This window comes from Suricata suricatta, chromosome 5 (genome assembly GCF_006229205.1).
Source record: "Suricata suricatta isolate VVHF042 chromosome 5, meerkat_22Aug2017_6uvM2_HiC, whole genome shotgun sequence".
NCBI lineage: Eukaryota > Metazoa > Chordata > Mammalia > Carnivora > Herpestidae > Suricata > Suricata suricatta.
Window position 1 is genome coordinate 5,211,127 of NC_043704.1, and position 21,945 is coordinate 5,233,071.

Sequence of the window (21,945 nt, forward strand, 5' to 3'; positions counted from 1 at the left end):
CCTAATTTGGGAAGCAAACTTTGCCAAGTAAGGCTCTGAGTTAAAAGGTAGGGGTTTAAATCATTCATTCTGATGTCAATGAGTTTGAGCTCCATGGATGGACGACCTTTCTCATTAAAGGCACCTATCCAAGGGGAGCTGACTAGACCTCTCCGCCCCTGGGACTCTGGTAAAGGGCACGGGTAAAGGCCTGCAGATCCCTCCCTGCTCCAGCAAGCCAGTATCGCCTCCTTCAGGAGTAGCAGGGACTTAAAAGAAAAAAAAAAGTGAGCAAGGGAAAGACTCAGTTACCTTAAAGGAGTGAGTAAGACCCTGATGCCTTTGTCCTTCATCTTGATTTTGAAACGGATCATACACATTGGGCAGTAACATTTGGGCTTTTCACTAGATTCTTAAGTCCTTTAACTTTTAACACCATTCAAATGGTCTTCATAAATCAGATGGACAGACTGTGACATTTATTTTCTCCCAACGCCTCTGCAATAGTGAAGACAATCTGCTCGTTGAACTCATCCCTACTGACAGCCCGCCTCCGTCGCCCTGCCCCGTCTGGGATGTCAGTGAAACCTTACCCGTCTGCGGCCTGTCAGCCTCCGTTCTTTAGGAGGAACAGGTGGCAAAGGGAGAAAACTGGAAACGGGCCACGGGTAAAGGAATATTGGAGGACATTTGGCCGAATTGTTTCCATCGGCCGGAAAACTTGACAGTCGGAAAGCCTCTGTTTGTTTCAAAGACCCTCGCTGTTCGCGTGCCAAAAGCTTCAGGAGCCCTGCGTCCGCGGGGACCCGACTGGCGTCGTCTGGGATTTTCCAGCTCCCGGCGCCGCGCCGCCACCCGCGCTCACCTCCCTCCGCCCACCCGCAGGCCGCTGTCCGCGCGCCGCAGTCTGATTGGTGCGCGGCGCAGCCTTGCCTTTTAGGGGCTGTTGTCGGGCGTTCAAAGTCAGGGGCTGCTTTTATCGACCAATCATGTATTTGCCTGGCAGAGGCCCGCCCACTCCCGGGCCAATGGCGGGGGAGCCCAGGCCGCCGGCGCCGCTCCGGGCAGGCGCTGAGCTTAAGTTGCGGCGGGAGGCGGCGCCGGGGCTCAGAGCGCGCTGGGCGGCCGCCAGCTCGCACTTGGCACCTGCTGCCTGCTCGGCCGGCCGCGTCCCCGCCCGGGGGTGTGTGTTGGGGGGAGTTCTCTTTCCGACTGTCAAAATGGTTATCAAAGTGTTTGTTGCCACATCTTCTGGGTCCATAGCGGTAGGTGTCTGACGGAACTTGTGGGCCTTTCTTCCTATCGAACTTTCAGAGGAACTCAGACTGGGGACTAGACGCAGCGGGTCCGGCCCAGCGTTGCCCTTAAGTTTCTTTTTTGGAGGAGTGTGTGAGTAAGCCTGTGTGCCTTTGCTTTCTGCGTTCGTTTCAACCGTGTCGGAGGAGTGAGTGTGTAAAATGAGTGATCGAGGGCAAGTTGGGTGTGAGAGGAGATTCCAGGAAGGGGGCGTGTTTGGTGCTAGAATGTTTAACAGCTGATATGTGTCGTGTTGTGTCGCATATATTACAGAATCGGAGGCTATTTATTTAATTTTTTTGGTGGAGTGTTTCTGCCATTCATTCTGTAAGCCTTAAGGCTAATTTAAAGTTGCAAATAAATGCTATTTGGAGGGTGCGCCGACCCCCATTCCTAAAATGACTCCTGGATGTGATTAGAAGTGACCCTTGAACAATGCAGGGGTTAGGGGCGCTGACACTTGCACAGTGGAAAATCCCTGTATAACTTTTGACTCCCCCAACTTTTACAAATGGCCTCCTGTTGACCAGAAAGCTTACTGACAACATCAACAGTCGGTTAACACATTTTTGTATGTTTTACGTGATATAAACTGTATTACTTACAATAAGTAAGCTAGAGAAAAGAAATAGTTATTAAGAAAATCATGAGGGAGAGAAAATGCATTCGTAGGACTTCCTGTATTGATAGGAAAAACAGTCCACCCATAGGTGGGCCCGTGCAGTTAAAACGTGTGTTGTTGCAGGGTCATCTGTACCTGTGTGTGCGATGTGACCAAACCCAAAGTGTAAAGTTAGCGTGTGTAATGGTATTATTTGAGGAAAATGATGTCACAGTGACAAGAGCAAATATCCCTAAGGCGATGGTTTTAAATGCTCTAGGAATTCAAACAGACCAAATATAGGCATTAAAAGCCAACCCTCCCCAACCCTGTGTGTCTGATTTTCTGGAGACCAGGCTCAGAATCACCCCTCCAGTTCCAGCCTTCATTCTGTGCAGGATAGACCTGCCTGAAGTTACAGGGTATCAGGGGACCCACTTGCCCTTGGCAGTGATTTACGCTTTGATTTTAGGCTTGAACCTACGGTGTCTGTCAGTCTGTCTGAGACTGCATTTCCATGAGCATTCAGGGGCCTGAGGGGAGAAAGCAGTTTTATCAGTCCCGAGGGCTGGACACCAGCAAGGGGGCTGTTTCCTTTTATATCCAGTTCCTGGGCCATCTTGCTGCTTGGGTTTCACTCAGCCGAGATGATAGCCTAGGCCAGCGACTGGCCGGGAGCAGCCCCAGCACTGGCTCCCGAATGCTCTCACCCACAGCCCTGAACGTTCGCGCAGTTTCTAGAGGGCAAGAAGAAAATGAGAGAGAGGAGAGTCTGCACGTCCCTCTGGGCACCGCGCATCAAGCACTTTAGTATCTCTGCAAACATCTTTTAACAGAAACAGGGGAGGGAACATTCCAGATGTAAAACTACAAACTCTCTTGTGGCTGTTGATGACCTCAGAAACTTTGAGTTGATCCGTCCAGAGCACGGTTTTGGATTACTAGAGAAAACGTGATTTTTCTTGAAGAAAATGGCTTAAGTGGGCTTTCAATATATGCTACTGACGCTCATTGAGGCCACTTTTACCACTGACCTGCCAGTCTTCTACGTGTTCTGTGCCTTAGTTTTCCTTCCAGAGTCAGGGAACAAACTCGTGGAGGTCTTAGGATTCTCTGATGGGTTACAGTCTTGGAGTTTGGGCACCTGACTGAGTTAGCGTCAGAGGATCTGGAGGGGCACCGTTCATTCCAGGGTCTCGGAAAACCCACGTTCCTTCTGGTTCCCTGAGCAAATGCTTTGTTGCCGCTTGGAACTCTTTGACCTTGGGAAAGTTATTTCACCTTGCTAAGCCTCAATTTCCTTATCTGTAAAATGAGGATAAGAATAGGACTCATCTCATGGCGCCCCCTTGAGGATTTAGGAAAGCAGCATGCAGCGCCCTGCGTGGGGTCAAGTGCTCAGTCAGTGCTTCATACATAGTACAATGATTAACTTTATAATTATTACACATGGCTGCTTAATATAATTATTATAACTTTTATTATAATTGTAATCATTAGCTGATGTTAGTTAATATTATTCAGTATTATTATTGTAGTTGTTATGATTAGTTAATATGATTAGTTAATATTAGACATGAGTCTCTGATGACGGTGTTTTGGAAGGATTACCCAAGCCACTTAAGTGGGATGATTTCTGTCTTCTCTTAAAGAAGGAGACCAGATTATTCCCATGGTATCAGTGCTGCAGATTTTTCCTTGGTGGCGGGATTTTATCCAGAAGCTTCTTTGCAGGGGCACCCCAGAGCGTCTGCCAGCACCGATGCTGTGTGCGTGGTGGTCACTCTGTAAAACCTTTACTACTGATTTCTTCAGTCTCTTTACTTTTAAAAATGGGATCTTACCAGCAGCTTAGTCAATGAGGGCATATGATTTCTGTTGGATGAACAAAATTAATGAAAAAGGAAATAAACAGGGGAGTCTGGGTGGCTCAGTCGCTTAAGTGCCTGACTTCAGCTCAGGTCACCATCTCGCGATTCACGAGTTCGAGCCCCATGTTGGGCTTAGTGCTGACAGCGCGGAGCCCGGAGCCTGCTTCGGATTCTGTGTTTCCCTCTCTGTCTCTCAAAAATAAATAAACATTAAAAAAATGTTTTTAGGAAAAGGAAAAAACTAATTGTAATCTCTTTATGAGGGCTTCTGCATATGCAGCTGTGTGTCACATCTCTGAACAGTTGATCACAAAGCGCTGTCACGTATTTTAGTGCTTTACAGAGGAAGGTGAGTGAAGACAGCCTGGTCACAGGAGCAGATCTGTGTCTTCCTGAAGGCCAGTGCCACAGTGGGCCGGGGGGACAAGGGGAGAGAGGACCGTCCTCACTGTTTTCAAGATGCACAGCCCCTGGAAACTTGATCTTTAAAAAACATTTTTTCATTAAATTTTTAATGTATATTCATATTTGAGAGAAGGAGAGAGAGAGAGGGCATGAGCTGGGAGGGACAGAGAGAGGGAAACACAGAATCTAAAGCAAGCTCCAGGCTCTGAGTTGTCAGCACAGAGCCTGACAGGATGCTCGAACTCACAAACCATGAGCCAAAGTTGGATGCTCAACCAATTGAGCCACCCAGGTGCCCCTGGAACCTTGATCTTGATCTTTAAGGACAGACCCTACTCATGGCTCCTTGGTTTCTCAATCCTTTCTCCAGACTTGATTGAGTGGAAATACAGTGGGGGAAATCGGCTCTTGAATGAGATGGATCTGGGCGCAAATCTTGGAAAACATCTTCATTCACCAGTGCCTCAGCTTTGTAATTTTAAAATGGTGATCAGAGGGACGCCTGGGTGGCTCAGTCAGTTAAACATCCGACTCTTGGTTTCAGCTCAGGTTATGAGCCCCACATCAGGCTCCATGCGGACAGTGTGGAGCCTGCTTGGGATTCTCTCTCTCTCTCTCTCTCTCTCTCTCTCTCTCTGCCCCTCCCCTGCTTTTTCTCTGTCTCTCTCAAAAATAAATATTTAAACTTCAAAAAAAAAATGGTGACTGGTGTACTTCACCTGGCCTGGTAGTGGGGATGAGTCAGTGAGGTGACTGTGCCGGACGCCAGGCCACGCAGGCTCTCACCTTATGCAAAATGCCCGTCCACACAGTGTGTTCCTTGGTTCTCACCAGAGCCTGGCGCTTTACCCATTTTGCAGACCAGGCAGTTAAAGACGGGATCCCTCAGAGGCTGGCAGCAGGCTTCCGAGCCAGGAGGGAGATGCAGGTCGCCTCCGCTCACATGCAGTGTGCTTTTCACTAAGTGCAGTGCCCTCAGTTGGAAAAGCTCCTAACTGTACAAGACACTAAAAGGGAGGTGCCACACAAGTGGCTCAGTGATCACTCTGACACAGTATAGGAACCAACAGTGGCTGGTGACCTCAGGCAAACAACACTTTTTTTTTAAAGATTTTTTTTTTAAGTTTATTTATTTTTGAGAGAGAGAGAGAGAGAGAGAGAGAGAGAGAGAGAGAGAGAGACAGACCATGAGTAGGGGAGGGGCAGAGAGAGAAGGAAACACAGAATTTGAAGCAGCTCCAGGCTCCGAGCTGTCAGCACAGAGCCCGACGCAGGGCTCGAACTCTGAAGTCAGACCCATAACTGACTGAGCCCTGAATACAGCACTTTCTTATGAGTGAATGTCGTGGGATGGGAAAGCAGAGATCTCTGAGCCTCTGCTGAAGTCCCAAAGGCTCCAAATGACCCAGACCCCAGAGACCCCCGGGTCCTGCAGAGGGGCTACCTAGGAAGATGCTGTGGGGCCAGCGCTGGCCATGGTGCCATGGAGGGAGGAGAAGGGGCAGGAGGTGGGGAGGGGAAGGCGTCTGTGGTGGCAACCATTGGGTGCCCTGCCCGCAACGCCCCCCGGGGGACCATAAAGGGAGGTGCCCTCTGGGAGCTGATGTCACTGGGGGGTAAGCCTGGGAGCACCCATTGCCTGCGAGGATCTGGTGGGGCTCCTTGAATAGATATCCACCAGGAGGGAGGACTGGGGGGTAAGAGGGCCCCCACCCAGGGTGCAGATTTCATTTTTCTTCTCTGTTTTGGGGGTGAGGGGCTGAGAAATAGCCCTTAAGACAATATCATGGGGGCGCCTGGGTGGCTCAGTCGGTTAAGCGTCTGACTTCGGCTAAGGTCATGATCTCATGGTTCGTGGGTTTGAGTCCCGCTTTAGGCTCTGTGCTGACAGCTCAGAGCCTGGAACCTGCTTCAGATTCTGCCTCCCTGTCTCTCTGCCCCTCCCCCTCTCATGCTCTGTCTCAAAAATAAATAAAACATTAAAAAAAAAAAGACAATATCATGCACCCAACTGTCTGTTAAGTTCTGCACGTGCAATTGTTTGGCAAGAAATAACAGGGATGCCTGGGTAGCTCAGTGGGTTAAGCGTCTGACTTTGGCTCAGGCCATGATCTGAACCTTCATGGGTTCGAGCCCTGAGTCGGGCTCTGTGCTGGCAGCTCAGAGCCTGGAGCCTGCTTCCATTCTCTGTGTGTGTATGTCTCTCTCTCAAAAATAAATAAACATTAAAAAATTTAAAAAAAAACCCAAAAGGCCTCCCTCTCCCTTGTTCTCCATCCCTCTTTGACCTTTTCACAGAAGAAACACAAGTCAGGACTTGGGGAAGGGCTTTTCATCTATTCAGAAATCACGGAATAAGATGAAACCCTACTTGTATTTCATCTTGAGTCCTGAGGCGTGATTAATAGAGACGGAAATAATGTCGGTGAGGTGGCGGTGGTCCTCGGCCAGGCTGGTCCGGGCTCCTGGGAGGGTATCTGAGAAGGAAGGGCGGGGCTTTGGACAGAATGAAGGATGTTGTCCTTCTGAATATTTAATCACAAGCAAACCTGCCTAAAATGAAGAGTTATCTCTGGAAATAGCTAAAGGAATAAGTAATTTACAGAGTGGCACGCATCATTATGGACTGCTTGGAAAGTACGTATAGAAAACATGAGTAATTAGCCTAGTGATTTAGGCCAACAATCTGTCATCAGGTCTGATGGGCTTTTTGTCCTATTCGGAGAGTCAGTGGTGAAGCTGAGGCATTTGGAGCACCAATTCTATGCGGGGCAGCGGGAGGTCTGAGGGCCCAGCCTCGGGGGGGAGGGCGCACCGGTGGGGGCAGAAATCTGAGCTCTCCCTTTGCTTCTGAGAGATGTGACACTCAGGAATGTGCCGGCGTGCGTGTGCCAGGAGCCTAAGGGACATGCCATCGCCCCACACCTTTCTGTGTGACGTTTAGCGTTTATTTTTGTCCGCGCCTGCCCCAGACTGAGTCTTACTGATGAAGTGTTGTATCATAGCTAACAGCAGCCTTCAATTTCGGGATCTCATGCTTTCTACACACATCACCTTTGTTGGTTGAGCGAATGTTAATGCAAAAGTCAGTGTGTGGTTACTGTTTATACGTATATGTCTACATGTAACATATATACAATTTTGTATATGCTTTATATTTACTTGTAAGGAATTTACAAGTTATTTATATTCAATCATGTTACTTATAATTAATATACAATCAGATCACCACCAAAATCAGATTATATAGAATTTGGTTTTTGCGGTGATTTGCTTCCAGGGCTGAAGCATCCATACATGCCTTCTCTTTCCTTATATTAAGAAAAGAACCCTCTACACACGTCATTGAAAGACTCATTTATTATTTTGGGAAAAGTGAACAAAATAATTTTGGGGGGCGCCTGGGTGGGTCAGTTGGTTAAGCCTCTGACTCTTGATCTCAGCTCAGGTCTTGATCCCAAGGTCATGAGTTCAAGCCCCACGTTGGGCTCCCTGCTGGGCAGGGAGCCTACGTAAAATAATAATAATAATAATTTTTTTGTATACATATCTCTGGAAGGAATTGGGTTTGACCCAAAGAGGGATGAGCATAGGCCTTTTATAACATTTTTAGGGGATTCTCAAGTTCTAGTACCTCTACGGATAAACGAGTTACAGGAAATTAACAAGAGTCCTATAAAATATATACATCTATACACATATATACATATGTATATGCATATGTACATGTATACATATAAAGTATATGTGTATATTTTAGAGAGAGCATGAGCAAAGGAGAGGGGCCAAGAGAGAGGGAGAGAGAATGCTACGTGGCTCAACATTGACCAAGGGCTCAATCCCACGATCCTGGGATCATGATCTGAGCCAGAATCAAGAGTCAGACGCTCAACCAACTGAGCCACCCAGGCATCTCTTTTTTTCCTCACAAAATGTTTTTAATGACTTATTTTGATATGAGACAATATTCTCTGCAGAGGACTTAAAACATTGAGCTATTAGGGGCACGTGGGTGGCTCATTTGGTTAAGTATCTCACTCTTGATTGGGGCTCAGGGTTGAGTTCAAGCTCCACATGGGGCTCCATGCCCAGTTTGGAGCTTACTAAAAAAAAAAAAAAGTAAGATATTAGGTATTTTCATGTTAAAGAAAACACTCACTTAAAATTTTGCTCTTATTTAAAAAAAATTTTTAACTGTTTTTATTTATTTTAGAGAGAGAGGGAGAGACAGCATGAGCAGGGGAGGGTCAGAGAGAGAGGGAGACACAGAATCTGAACACAGGCTCCAGGCTCTGAGCTAGCTGTCAGCACAGAGCCCGATGCGGGGCTCAAACCCACGAACCGTGAGATCATGACCTGAGCTGAAGTCGGACACCTAACCGACTGAGCCACCCAGGTGCCCCATTTGCTCTTAATTTTAAGAAATGACTCATTTTACTTTATTTTGCTGGTCATCTATGGCATGTTCATTGTCTAGAAAGTACAAATGAGTTATTTGGATTTTTAAATTTTTTTTAATGTTTTATTTATTTTTGAGAGAGAGACAGTGTGAGTGGGGGAGGGTCAGAGAGAGGGAGACACAGAATCTGAAGACAGGCTCCAGGCTCTGAGCTGTCAGCACAGAGCCCAATGTGGGGTTCGAACCCACTAACCGTGAGATCATGACCTGAGCTGAAGTTGGACGCTCAACTGACTGAGCCACCCGGGCGCCCCTATTTGGATTTTTTTCACCCAGATACGCAGCGCATGAATCTGTTCACAGGAAGAACTTGCTGTGCTGTCCTGTGCAGGGTAGAGTGCATGAGTCAGTGTTGATTGATTGTTGGGTTGACCACTCTGGACCTCTTCCTCAGAGGCTCTTAAGCAAGGCCACGGAGTTGCATGAAAGCAGGTGTCGTGCATTTGGGGAGTGAATTCTCTGAAGGGAGGAACCGGTTGTAGCGGTCTGTGGGGATGGAGGTGTGAGCTGTGGAGGGACCACAGTCCTGAGAAATGGCAGCTGGGAGATGAGGGCTGGGGGGGCGGGGTGGAGAAGGGTGCCAAGTGTCCTGTGTCCGGTGAGGCTGGGGCCCCGCTCTCTGTGAGTGGAAAGGACAAATCGGAGAGACCGCAGGGCTCTTTGACTGTGTTGCTCTTTGTGAGCCGGGAGACAGCCATGGCTTTTTCTGGCTCTTCCTCCGTTCTTCCCCCTCTCAGCCATCTCCACGTGTGCCTTCCAGGCTCCTGCGTTATTTCTGAAGCCACTTTTGTTGAATGGACTCCTGTGTCCGTTTTCATAACTGTGCGTGAAGTGCTTTTTAGTTGGGTGTCCTTGGGATTTAAGTTTCATAGCGAATTGTCTTTCCTCTCTTTTCTTTCTCTTCTCCCAGTCCCCCTTTTTCTTCATAACCAATTCTTATCTATTTCTTGGCGCGAAAGCTTAGCAGAGAGTGAAAAGTACGCCAAAGGCCTCAAATAAAACCTAGGATGAAGGCATCTGTACTCTTATTAGGTCGATTATACCATGACTGAAGCAATGGTGAGATTAAAATTTTAGAATTTAAATAATCACTCTGTTGATCGTTTATCATGAAGAGGTGTGATTTCCTTGTTTACCTCATTTAAATAACAGCAAGATGACTTGTGTTGCATGGTATCGCGGGAGAAAGGATGTAATTTCTGTAAATCTAAGCAAGACGTTACAAAATAAAGCCAGCCTAATAGCTTTCTCTCCTCTTGACTCAGATTAGGAAAAAGCAACAAGAAGTAGTGGGCTTTTTGGAAGCTAATAAGATCGACTTCAAGGAACTAGACATCGCTGGAGACGAAGACAATAGGAAGTGGATGAGGGAGAATGTTCCTGGAGAGAAGAAGCCTCAAAACGGGATCCCTTTGCCCCCCCAGATCTTCAATGAAGAGCAGTATTGTGGGGTGAGTATTAGATTTCCTGGGAAATTCTCTTGCATGCGTGTTGACCAGAAATGGTTTAAAGCAGATTAATTCGGAGGCAGAATTTGCACCTGCTGATGGTTTCAGGGCACGATCTGTTTCTCCCAGTACCGCCACTGGATGGTGGAGTCATTGTGAATCATCATTGCATAAGACTTACAAAAGGAGAGAAACAATGAGATGATGATTTGGAAGTTCCTCGGATTATTTTATGTTCTTTATTTTGTTCTGAAGAGTTGAGCCCACTTGTTCAAATAAAGGATGCATTTAGTTGGAAAGGGATTCTTTGTTTAACTTATTGTTTATTAAAAAATTTTTTTTTAGTTTAGAGAGAGAGTGCGCGCATGTGTGTGCTTAAGCAGGGGAGGGAGGAGGGGCGGAGAGGGAGAGAGAGAATCCCAAGGAGGCTCCACGCTCAGTGAGGGGTGTGACTTGGGTCTCCATCTCCCAACACTGGGATCATGATGTGAGCCGGATTAGTCAGGCACTGAATCGCCTGAGCCGCCCAGGTGCCCCCTGTTGGAAAGGAATCTGATCAGTCTTGCAGGACACCATGATGTTTTACTGTTTACTTTTGAGAGAGAGAGAGAGAGGGAGAGCAAGCATGTAAGGGAAGGGCAGAGAGAGAGGGAGACACAGAATCCAAAGCAGGCTCCAGCTCCAAGATGTCAGCACAGAGCCCAGTGCGGGGCTCGAACTCAGAAATTGAGAGGTCATGTCCTGAGCCGAAGTCAGACGCTTACCTGACTGAGCTACTGAGGTGCCCTGGCTTTCTTTCACTTTTATAAAAATGATTTGCAGGGGCACCCGGGTGGCTCAGTCAGTTAAACGTCCTACTGTTGATTTGGGCTCATCATGATCTCACGGTGGTGAGATTGAGCCCTGTGTCAGGCTCAGCCCTGAGTGTGGACCTTCTTGGGATTCTCTCTCCCTCTCCCTCTGCCCCTCCCCTGCTTGTGCTCTCTAAAAAAAAAAAAAAAAAAAAAAAAAAAAGATTTTCAGAAGTCAGGTCTTCATATAGAGACTTTAAACTTGTTTAAATGTGGGGCGCCTCGGTGGCTTAGTTGGTTAAGCGGCCGTTTGAGCCTTCTGGGGGCATTTGTCACATGATCTCACGGTTCGTGGGTTTGAGACCTGCGTTGGGCTCTGTTAGCTCAGAGCCTAGAGCATGCTTTGGGTTCTGTGTCTCTCTCTCTCTGCCCCTCCCCTGCTCATGATCTGTCTCTCTGTCTCTCAAAAATAAATAAATGTTTAAAAAATTAAAAAAAAACTTGTTTGAATGCATTTAGATAGTTTAAACACTGTCCTGGATACTTTGACTACAACAGCAGTTTTATTTTATGCATTTAGCAGTTCACTTCACCAGAAAGTCACTTCCCTTCCCCCCCCCCCCCCCCCCCCCCCCCCCCCCCCCCCCCCCCCGAGTTTACGGTTCTGCTTAGTAAGTCCGATTGTTGAAAACAACACTTAAAAACTCAAAGGACTTTAGAACGCGAGACCCGGAGGCTGTCTGGGTGTCATCTGAGCCTTCTGGGGCATTTGTCACAGACCGCCATCGGGCTCCGAGGGTGGAGGGAACACGGTGCTGGTTTGCTTCCTAAGGCCAGAGCCACCTGGAGGAATCTTAACTCGCCTCTTCCCTTCTCGCACACAGCTCGGCAGGTTCTTTACACGGGCTCCCCTTTACTTTTCTGTGTCTCGTCTGAAGCACGCATGGCCCGGTTAAAGCCCGGGGGCCAAGGTCCGTAGCTGCCTGTTCTAGTGAATGCAGCGTTATTGGATCACATCCACCCTGATTCAATGGCCCATCACCTGCCGCTGTTTGGGCACGATGGGCGAGCTGGGTAGTTGCAGCGGAGACTGTATGACCCACAAAGCCACAGGTGTTTAGCATCTGGCCATCTGCAGAAAAGCGCGGGGCCTGCCTCCGAGTTTGGTTCTTGGAGATCTGTATTCGTTTCATAAGGCAGATGGAACAAAGCGCCACGAACGTGGTGGTCTGGGCAGTCTGTGTCCCCCCCAAATTCAGAGGTTGAAGCTCTAACGTCCGTGGCCAGGGGATTTGGAGATGGGGCCTTTGGGAAGTATCAGCTTAGATGAGGTCACACAGGGAGGGGGGTCTTCGTGACGCAATCTTAGTTGTCGGGGAGGGGAGAGAAAAGTTTTCCCTTTTACTAAGAAAAAGACTTCTACTTTTAAAGAGGAAATATTATTTTGTAATATTTGAATATATATTGATAATATTTCCATATACAGTATTTTGTAATATTGGGACATTTTGAATAGTATTTTGTAGTATTTTCCTGTTACAAGTATGGATCTAATGAGATGAGCCCGCATATGATTTTGTGTTTAGCTCTTACTGTTAGTTCTTTCCAGTTCTGCCTTCAGAGAGGATCAGTAGGTTGTCTTCTGAGCAGCTTTGCCACATTTGCTTTCCGACACCTTTATCTTTTATTGTTTTTTTACGTTTATTTATGTTTGAGAGGGGGTGGGGAGTCAGAGGGCAAGCAGGGGAGGGGCAGAGAGAGAGAGAGAGACAGACAGACAGAATCTGAAGCAGGCTCCAGGCTCCGGACTGTCAACACAGAGCCTGTCGTGGGGCTTGAACTCATGAACCATATGATCATGACCTGAGCCGAAGTCAAATGCTCAACTGACTGAGCCACCCAGGTGCCCCTAGTCTGTCGACACTCTTAAGAAAAGTGCACCGAGGAGGCAGAGGGCTTTGTTTCCAGAATGTAGCTAAAAATGATTGTTTATATTGTGGGTTCAGATTAAAAAAATTTTTTTTTAATGTTTGAGAGAGAACACAAGCAGGGGAGGGGCAGAGAAAGAGGGATATACAGAATCCGAAGGAGCTCTAGGGGCTTGAACTCGTGAACTGTGAAATCATGACTTGAGGCGAAGTTGGACACTTAACTGACCGAGCCACCCAGGAGCCCTGGAGGTTTGGATTTTAAAAGGAGACTCCAAGGTCCCGAAGGCTGTGTCAGGTTTAACACGGTGGACAAGCAGTGGTTTCTCACACCAGGGCTGGGAGGGGAGAAGAGGGGAGGGAGGGAGGGGAGGGAGAGGAGGGCCGGGAGAAGGGCAGCTGAGCACCACCATGCCCCTGCCTGTGCGGCCGTGCAGGGCAGATGCAGAGCGTGGCCCGAGGGCACAGCAGCCGGCCGTCAGCTAGAGGAAGGAGACCCCGAGTGGAGCCGGGCACTGGAGGCCCACTAACCCCTGGCCGGGGAGTACCAGCTGGATGTGGTGGACGTGTCTGGTGCTGGGCTGGAGGCTGTGCGTCTTAGCCGGGGACGGGCTGGGTGCCCACCTGGGCCCGAGCGCAGCCAGCGGGGACCTTGGCCCCTCGGTGCAGGCGGGCATCCTCAGGCCTGGAGGAAGGGGGATGCCAGCCCAGTGAGGGCGGGGATGGGACCCTCTCCACCGCAGGTGGCACGGAACGAGCAGTCTTGCATCACTACAAACTCACTATGATGGGCGCCTGGGTGGCTCAGATGGTTAAGTGTCTGACTCTTGATTCATGGTCTCGCGGCTCCTGAGTTTGAGCTCCGTGTCTGGCTTCTTGCGGACAGTGCGGAGCCTGCTTGGGGTTCTCCCTCTCCCTCTCTCTCTTCCTCGCCCCACACCCCACTTGTGTTCGCTCTCTCTCTCTCTCTCTCTCAAAATAAATAAACTTAAGAAAACTCACTATCAAATATATCATATGTGATAAAAATAGAGTTTGAAGAGAAATAATAAAATGTACAACCATGTAGGCACCACGGGGCGCCTGGGTGGCTGAGTCAGTTAAGCGTCTGATTCTTGGCGTCAGCTCGGATCCTGACTTCAGGGTTTGTGGGTTCAGAAGTCAGGCTCTGTCCTGACAGCATGGAGCCTGCTCGCAACTCTCTCTCCCCTTCTCTCTCTCCCCCTCCCCTGCTCTCTCACTCTCTCAAAATAAATAAATAAAATAAAATAACAAAACTAAACAAAAAGCTACGTATGCACCAGATATCAAAAGAGACTTTAACACCTCACTCACCATTTCCTTATTTACATGAGGTTTTTAAAAATTTATGTATTTATTTTGAGAGAGAGAGCACACATGGGAGGGGCAGAGAGAGAGGGAGAGAGAGAGAGAAGCCCAAGCAGGCTCCTCAGTGTCAGCATAGATCCTGATTCGGGGCTCATTCTCATGAGCTGTGAGATCAGGACTGAAATCAGGAGTTGGACGCTTAACTGACTGAGCCATCCAGGCGCCCCTGTGTTTGGTTTTTTTTAGTGCTTTAGTTTCTTGGCCCTTATCCCACACCACAATGTAGACATTTCTTTTTTTGTTTTTAAATTTTTAAATGCTTTTTTATTTATTTTGAGAGACAGAGAGAGACAGCCTGAGCAGGAGAGGGTCAGAGAGAGAGGGAGACACAGAATCTGAGGCAGACTCCGGGCTCTGAGCTGTCAGCGCAGAGCCCAATGCGGGGCTTGAACCCACAAACCACGAGATCATGACCTGAGCCGAAGCCAGACACTTAACCGACTGAGCCATCCAGGCGCCCCTTAATCTGGCTTCTTAAAAAAAGTATTTTTTTTGTCGTGTTTAAGGGTATCTAATGCCACCCTAACATGACGACTGGAAATTGAAAAACCATTTTATACTCATTATCTCCTGTATATGTTTGTTAGCATCAAGTCAAAATAACGACAAATTGTGCTTTGGTCTTCTGAAGCTGAGGGCGCTCTTGGGACCTATGTTGAAGCAGAAGACGGTTCAGTCAGCTATGAGAAAATCTTGACTGGGAAGCTTCTAGCATTGGCCAACTGGAGAAGTTACAGGTCTTCCTGGAATTTTTGAAAAACAGCATCAGTTTATTTTATTCTATTTCACCTCCCGTCTACTGGTACTAATGTGTTCTATTGCGTGATCCTTTAACAACACCTCACATGTGTGTGCCCCAGAAATCAGTCAGAATTTCTGATACCAAAGGATCACTTGATCACGATGCTCTGTTTCCTTCAAGTAAGACTTGAGGCAGCTCACAAAAATGCATTCGGCGTACAAGAATCAAATTAGCCACTGAGGGGATCCGGGCAGCAGGTGGGAAAATAATACAGCTTTGGGCGCGATCAACACACAAGAATACACAACACTGTCTTCCCTGTGTCAGCACCTGTGTTTGGTTTGAAGGTTCCCAGTACACATGGGAGTGGGGGAGACAGGAGCACCCCGAGCTGGTGTGAGTGCCGTCTGTTGGAGCCTGGCCGGACACCCTGCCCTCAGTGTGCGAGGCGACTGCATCCCTGCCCTGATGACAGAGACTGTCAGTCTGGGAATATCTTTATGTTTTAGTTATATGAAGTGAGGGGTGCCTGGGTGGCTCAGTCAGTTGAGCATCCAGCTTCAGCTCAGGTCACGATCTCATGGTTCATGGGTTCGAGCCCCGCATCGGGCTCTGTGCTGACAGCTCAGAGCATGGAGCCTGTTTCAGATTCTGTGTCTCCCTCTGGCTCTCTGCCCCTCCCCCACTCATTCTGCCTCTCTCCCTCTCTCCCTCTCTCTCCCTCTCTCTCTCTCAAGAATAAATAAGTAAACATGTTAATGATATGAAATGGAATTCTTCTGAGCTGTGGGCAGCCACACCACTGGTTTGGGGCTGGGCGCACCTGCTGGGTGGCGGGGGCACTTGGCTGAGCTCCAGATTTCATTCAGTTACCAGGTCTCACCTCATTCGGTGGTTCTTCCCACTTTGCCAAAACGAGTGATGCAGTAACCCCCCCCCCCCCCCCCGCAGTCTTGCAGCTGCTGGGATCAGAAGGTCTAAGATGGGGCTGGTCCCATAGAGGCTACCGTAGTAACACTGGAGAAATCCTGTGTCGCTTTGTCTCCGCTGGTCAGGGTCCAAATCCATGGGGCCACATTGCAAGGAGCGCAGCTAAAGATGTGGGACTTTTGGAGAGCCCCTCGCTCTGTATATCTGAGTCTTGTCAGCGATTCCTGAGCACCAGCAGGTGTGCGTGTGCGCGTGCACGTGTGCGCGTGCATGAGTTCTCACTGTTCTGTATTCCACACAGTGAATTGGTAAAAACTAATGTAAAGTTCACGATTAGAGATCCTTACCTTTGGGGGTTAGTCATCTTTGACAAAACGAACTGGGATGGCCTTTTCTGTAGCTTCTAACTTAGTGACTAATAAAGATCAGCTTGGGTAAATAGTCTGGCTCTCAAGGGCACAATGGGCTTACACATTCTTTTCTTTTCCTTTTCCTTCAAGGATTTTGACTCTTTCTTCTCTGCCAAAGAAGAGAATATTATTTATTCATTTCTTGGTTTGGCTCCCCCTCCTGGGTCAAAGGTAAGCTTGCACACCCACTGAGGCCCAGTACAAGTCATCAGAAATGAAGATAGAAATCAGCATCCAAGACTGTTTAATAAATGATGATCTTTTTAAAACAATTTTTTTAATGTTTTTTTATTTTTGAGAGACATTTTTGAGTGGGGAAGGGGCAGAGATAGGGGGAGACACAGAGTCTGAAGCAGGCTCCAGGCTCTGAGCTGTCAGCACAGAGCCCGCTGCGGGGCTTGAACTCACTAATGGTGAGATCATTACCTGAGCTGAAGTCTGACCCTTAACCTACTGAGCCACCCAGGCGCCCCTCAAATGATGACCTTTAAATTAACATGATTTTTAATATACTCCTTATTCTGATGAAGTCTAATGCATAGAGATAATGCGAGGTTTTTACTAAAGCATGTTCCAAATCTATGCTTTTCGTATTTTTGCTGCATTTTTCGATGTTTTATACCTCATAGTAGTACATTGTCCAATACTGAAATCAAGAAACATTGCATTCAGTAATCTTACATACACTAGATAAATATGTACAAATTTGAGTTCCCAGATTGTGTTTATGAAGTTATTTTTGTAATGAATTGACCTCTCGTGTTACTTATTGTAGTTAATTTTATAAGACTGCATCACCTTATTTTAATTCTTTCTATTTAAAATGAGCTGGACTTTGCTTTTTCAGTCTGATAAAGAGGAGGAAAGGACGATCTAGTCACAATCTCACCAGGTTGTTTTCTTTCTGGTGTTGGCTCATCTTTGATTACTTTTAATTAAATACACAAAATTATTAAAATCAAAATCAATTACAATTAAAGTCAATTATTAATTAAAATTAATTAAAATGATTAATCACAATTAAAATCATCAATTGAAACGATTTCAGGTAAGTGCAGGATTATGCTAACGAAGCTAGCGTTAGGCATTGGTCTCCGGAGGTCACGTGGCTCTGCCTCTGCGCCAGTCACCCGTCCTTGCCTCTCCCGGGGTCTCACCCTAATTCTCCACAGATGCAAGTGCTCATTTGTTCACTCCGTGCATTTCTTAACTTGTTTGTCTGTACTCAGCTGCGCTTCAGAGTGATTGGTGACGACTGAGTCCAGGTTGATCCTCACTCAAAACGCTACCTTGTAGGGACGGGCTGGTCTCAGGCGTGGGGCCGTGCTGCCGCTCGCCTGCCAGCCTTCTTCAGGTGACGCCGTTTGGGACCTTAGTGCTCAGCTCGAGCGCCAGTTCCTTGTCCAAAGGTAACATGTAGGTTTCCCAGTTGGTTAATGGATTTATAGGAGGAGGAACATCTTCCCCTTTAGTGAAATAACTTTCTGCCCTGGGTCAGCTTCTATGCAGTACATATCATACCACCCCCCCCCCCCAACAGTTTAAAAGAGACGATTCCATGCAACCTAATCTGTTTTATTTGGTATAGGAGTTTGGTATGAGTTTTATTTGGCATAGGAGTTTGTTAACTGGGTCATGTTAGATTAGTTATTATGTTTAAGACACGTTCCCTTGGTGTTAAGTTATATTTCTTGGTGGTGACGTTCAGGTCATTTGTGTCTTGAAGATGGGAAGGAAGGGTAAAGGGAAGACTGTTTCAGGTAAAGGACAAAGCAAGTGCAAAGGCCTTGAGGCAGGAAAGAGCTTAGAAAGTTGTAAGAGGTGCTGTGAGGCTGGCATTGCTGGGGGTACCACAGGAGGTGGGAACTTCGGGGTGGGGGTCAGCTCATGGGCCACAGCGACGTTCCGGATTCTGCCTCAGGTGCAGTGGAGACGATGTAAGAGGTTTAAGTGGAGAAGTAGTCTTCTCTCCTTCTTGAAAACTCACTTTGGCTACTGTGGGATGAGCGGACTAAACAGGCGCAAACCATCTGGGTAGTGGAGGAGGTGTCATGGCGGCCTGGACCGGGTGCGGGTAGGACGCTACGGAAGTGGAGATTTCAGGGGCTGTTGTGGAGGAAGACGTGGTAGTCCTGCTGACGGGTTGGATGTGGGGGTGGGGTGGAACAATGGCCGCTGCGGGCCGTCGGGCGCGGACTTCCACTTGGGCGGAAGTGCCGTCTCTCCGGGGGTCGTGACGCTTGGACGAGACGTCCAGGTGAAGAAGTGATGTGTGTCGCATTGCGCTCCGGGGGAAGAGGCCCGTGTGGAGTCCGGCTAATGTGGAGGGAGCGACCGTAGAGGGGGTCAGGAGCCAGGAGGCCGGGCTGGGAGGGCCCCGGGCCTGCAGCTGCATGGAGGGTAAGCAGGGGCCGGGCGCGGAGGTCCAGGTGGGCCGTCGTCGAGGCACCAGGAGACCAGGGGCCTGTGTGTGAAGGCAGCCAGGGAGGGGCATTCTTCACTCCAGAGGGTCTGATGCCCCCGAGAGACTGAGTTGGGGGAGGACACAAAAGGGAGCACTGGCCTGGACAGCACAGAGGCCCTGGGTGGCCATGTCCACAGTAGTTCCGGAGGAGGGGTGAAGATTGCCAGGCTGGAGGGGGCCAAGGAGGGCTGGTGGCAAGAAGGCGGGATCACACATGGTCAGTCGTGTCTGGGGAGTTTCCAGGGACGGGAGAAGGTGGTGGCAGCACTGCCCTTAAAAGCGCCTGCTCATTCCTGCCGGGGAACCTGGGGTCCAAGAGCTTCGCCCTGAGGGCTCCGGGGTCCTCGCCTTCTCCCCCTGCCACCTGCTGGACAGACTCCTGATACGTCCCAGCCCCCACTTTCCAGGCGCCAGATGTGGGCGTCGTGGGAGGGGAATCTAGATTTTACAGCTGAAGACCTGCTGGGGTCTTGTAAACAACACAGAACTTTCTATCCCGGGTCACGAGTAGTCTGGGCAAGCCCTGGAAGGAGAATTTTCCTGTAACCTTCATAGGTCAAATTCTTAGAAACCCGTCTGCCCCAGGGGTCATAGGGAAGGAGGGGCAGAGGGGCAGCAGAGTAGTGCACCCTCTCTGTTCACAGACAGTCCTCGGCATCATGTGCTCTTCATTTCTCGTAATGTGCTATTTTTCATAACGATCATTTCTTATTTTTAAAAAATTGATTGATTTATTTATTTTAACATTTATTCATTTTTGAGAGACAGAGAGAGACAGCACGAGCAGGGGAGGGACAGAGAGAGAGGGAGACTCAGAATCCGATGCAGGCTCCAGGCTCTAGCTGTCAGCACAGAGCCCGATGCAGGGCTTGAACCCATGAACTGTGAGATCATGACCTGAGCTGAAGTTGGACACTCAACTGAGTGAGCCACCCAGGCGCCCCTAAGATTTATTTGTTTATTTATTTTGAGACAGAGAGAGCAAGGGCGGGGTGGGGGGGCGGGCAGAGAGAGAGAGAGGGAGAGAATCCCAAGCAGGCTCCATGCTGTCAGCACAGAGCCTGACTCAGGGCTCGATCTCACAAACCATGAAACTGTGACCTGAGCTGAAATCAAGAGTTGGACTCTTAACTGACTGAGCTGCCTCGGCACCCCAATACCCAAAATTTTCTTTTTTTCTTTTATATATATTACATTTTAAAATTTATTTTTGAGAGACAGAGAGAGAGAGAGAGAGAGAGTGTGAACAGGGGAGGGGAAGAGAGAGAAAGAGACACAGAATCCAAAGCAGGCTGCAGGCTCTGAGCTATCAGCACAGAGCCCAACATGGGGCTCGAACCCACGAACTGTGAAATAATGACCTGAGCCAAAGTCAGATGTTCAACTGACTGAGCCCCCCAGGTGTCCCCCCAAATTTTCTTTAAAGGAAATTTCCAAAGCCTCTCCATTCTGTGACTGAAAAGACACATCCCCATACATTCTGTGGTTTATTTAACAAATACTCTATTTTAAATTTTTGTTTCTGGTTTTATCGTGCCACGAAGAGGAAATACAGGGTGATGAATTTCTATCTTATGGGAGTCTTTGTAACCCAACAGGTATTTTCATTTCTCTGTGTAAAGATTGTTTCTTGAATATTAACCAATTAACTGTGATCATTAATATGTGTGTAATATGGTCAAGGTCTAGTGGTGCCACACGGATGGCCGCGAAACGCGGAGGGTCCTGCCCCAGCCTGCGTGGCTCACCTTTCCTTCCTGGTCGTGTAGGGCCCAGAGCTGCAGGCCGGATGGGGAAGGGTGAAGGCGCGGCTCCGCGTCCTGTCTGGACCCCAGTGTTTGTGTTGAGCCCTACGCCACGCCCCCGCTTGCCCCTTGTGCGCGCTGTTTTTCTCCGTTCTGGGAGACTTTCGATCTGCTTTTCTGCTTCAAAGATGAGGTGCGGGGTACAGGTCTTTTCCTTATGCTTTGTGCTTGCTGGGTCCTGGGGATCTGCAAAACCAGGCCCTTCGCTTCTGGAAAAGGGTGGGGACACTACCTCTGCGGTGGTTCGTTTCCTGTTAGTTTGCACATTCTTTTCTTCCTTCTTTTCGGAATTCCTCTTAATTTGAATAGTGGACCTTCTGGACTAACTCTCCAGTTTTCTTTCTTTTTAAAAAGAATTTAAAAAAATGTTTATTTTTGAAAGAGAGGCCCAGAGCATAAGCAGGGGAGGGGCAGAGAGAGAGGGAGACACAGAATCTGAAGCAGCTCCAGGCTCCTAGCTGTCAGCACAGAGCCTGACGCGGGGCTCGAACCCACGAACTGTGAGATCATGACCTGAACTGAAGTCGGACGCTTAACTGACTGAGGCACCCAGGTGCCCCACTAACTCTCCAATTTCCTAATCTCTTCACTTGGATTTTCCGTGTTTTTGTCTTTCCTTTCTGGGACATTTCTTCCACTTTTTATACCACCGTCTATTTTTCCCCCTAGCGAGGATCATGTTTTATGGGGGATCGAGGATCCTCCCCCCGCCCCATCATGTTTTATGTCTCCAAAACTTTTTTTCTTTTTGGTTTTCTGTGGCTCTTCTCATTAAATCTCCCTGTTTTTGTTGTATAGGTTCATGATTTTTCTGAACTCTAAGTTTATTAAATGTGGTTTTTCTCTTTACACATTTTCTTCAACTCTCTGCCTTCTCTGTTTCTCTAAGTGTCCCCTATCTCTGTTTCCTTCTTATTTTTATGTGAGATGTTTTTCTCAGGTGTCTGGGGACCCTTGATTGTATTTAAGATCAAGGTGCTAAAAAGCTGAAGGCATGTTCTATATCCATGATCTTGACTCTGTGTGGTAGACTTTGCCATGGGATGATTTAGAAAGGACTTACTGGCTTTCTGTTAGGGATCTTGGACTGTGGGCTTTTTCTGTTGTTTTAGGTGATCTTCTCCAGGGAGGGATCTTCCATTTCTTGAGGTGATAGTGGGGGTAGTGGAGATGATGGTGGTGGTGGATATGGAGGAGATGATGGTGGAGGTGATGGTGTTAGTGGGTGCAGGGGATAGTGGTGGAAGTGACGGTGGTGGTGATGGTGGAGGTGATAGTGAAGGTGGTGATGGTGCTGATGGTGGTGGAGGTGGTGGGGGTGGTCAAGGTGATGACGGAGGTGGCAGTGGAGGTGGAGGTGATGGTGGTGGTGATGGCGGTGGTGACGGTGGAGGTGATGGCTGTGGTGACGGTGGAGGTGATGGTGG

At 48.3% G+C, this 21,945-nt stretch overlaps 1 protein-coding gene across 2 annotated transcripts in view; it reads left to right on the plus strand.

Annotated features, from left to right (window-relative positions):
* The first annotated feature begins 1,114 nt into the window (after positions 1 to 1,114).
* SH3BGR (SH3 domain binding glutamate rich protein) overlaps positions 1,115 to 21,945 on the plus strand; it is a 51,035-nt gene continuing 30,204 nt past the window's right edge. The window contains exons 1-3 of one of the 2 annotated variants that reach the window (XM_029938929.1): positions 1,115 to 1,244; positions 9,877 to 10,062; positions 16,340 to 16,420. In XM_029938929.1, coding sequence (XP_029794789.1) covers positions 1,200 to 1,244; positions 9,877 to 10,062; positions 16,340 to 16,420 — 312 coding nt within the window. In that variant the 5' untranslated portion in view covers positions 1,115 to 1,199. The remainder of the gene's footprint in view (positions 1,245 to 9,876; positions 10,063 to 16,339; positions 16,421 to 21,945) is intronic. The other variant, XM_029938930.1, reaches the window with a different exon arrangement.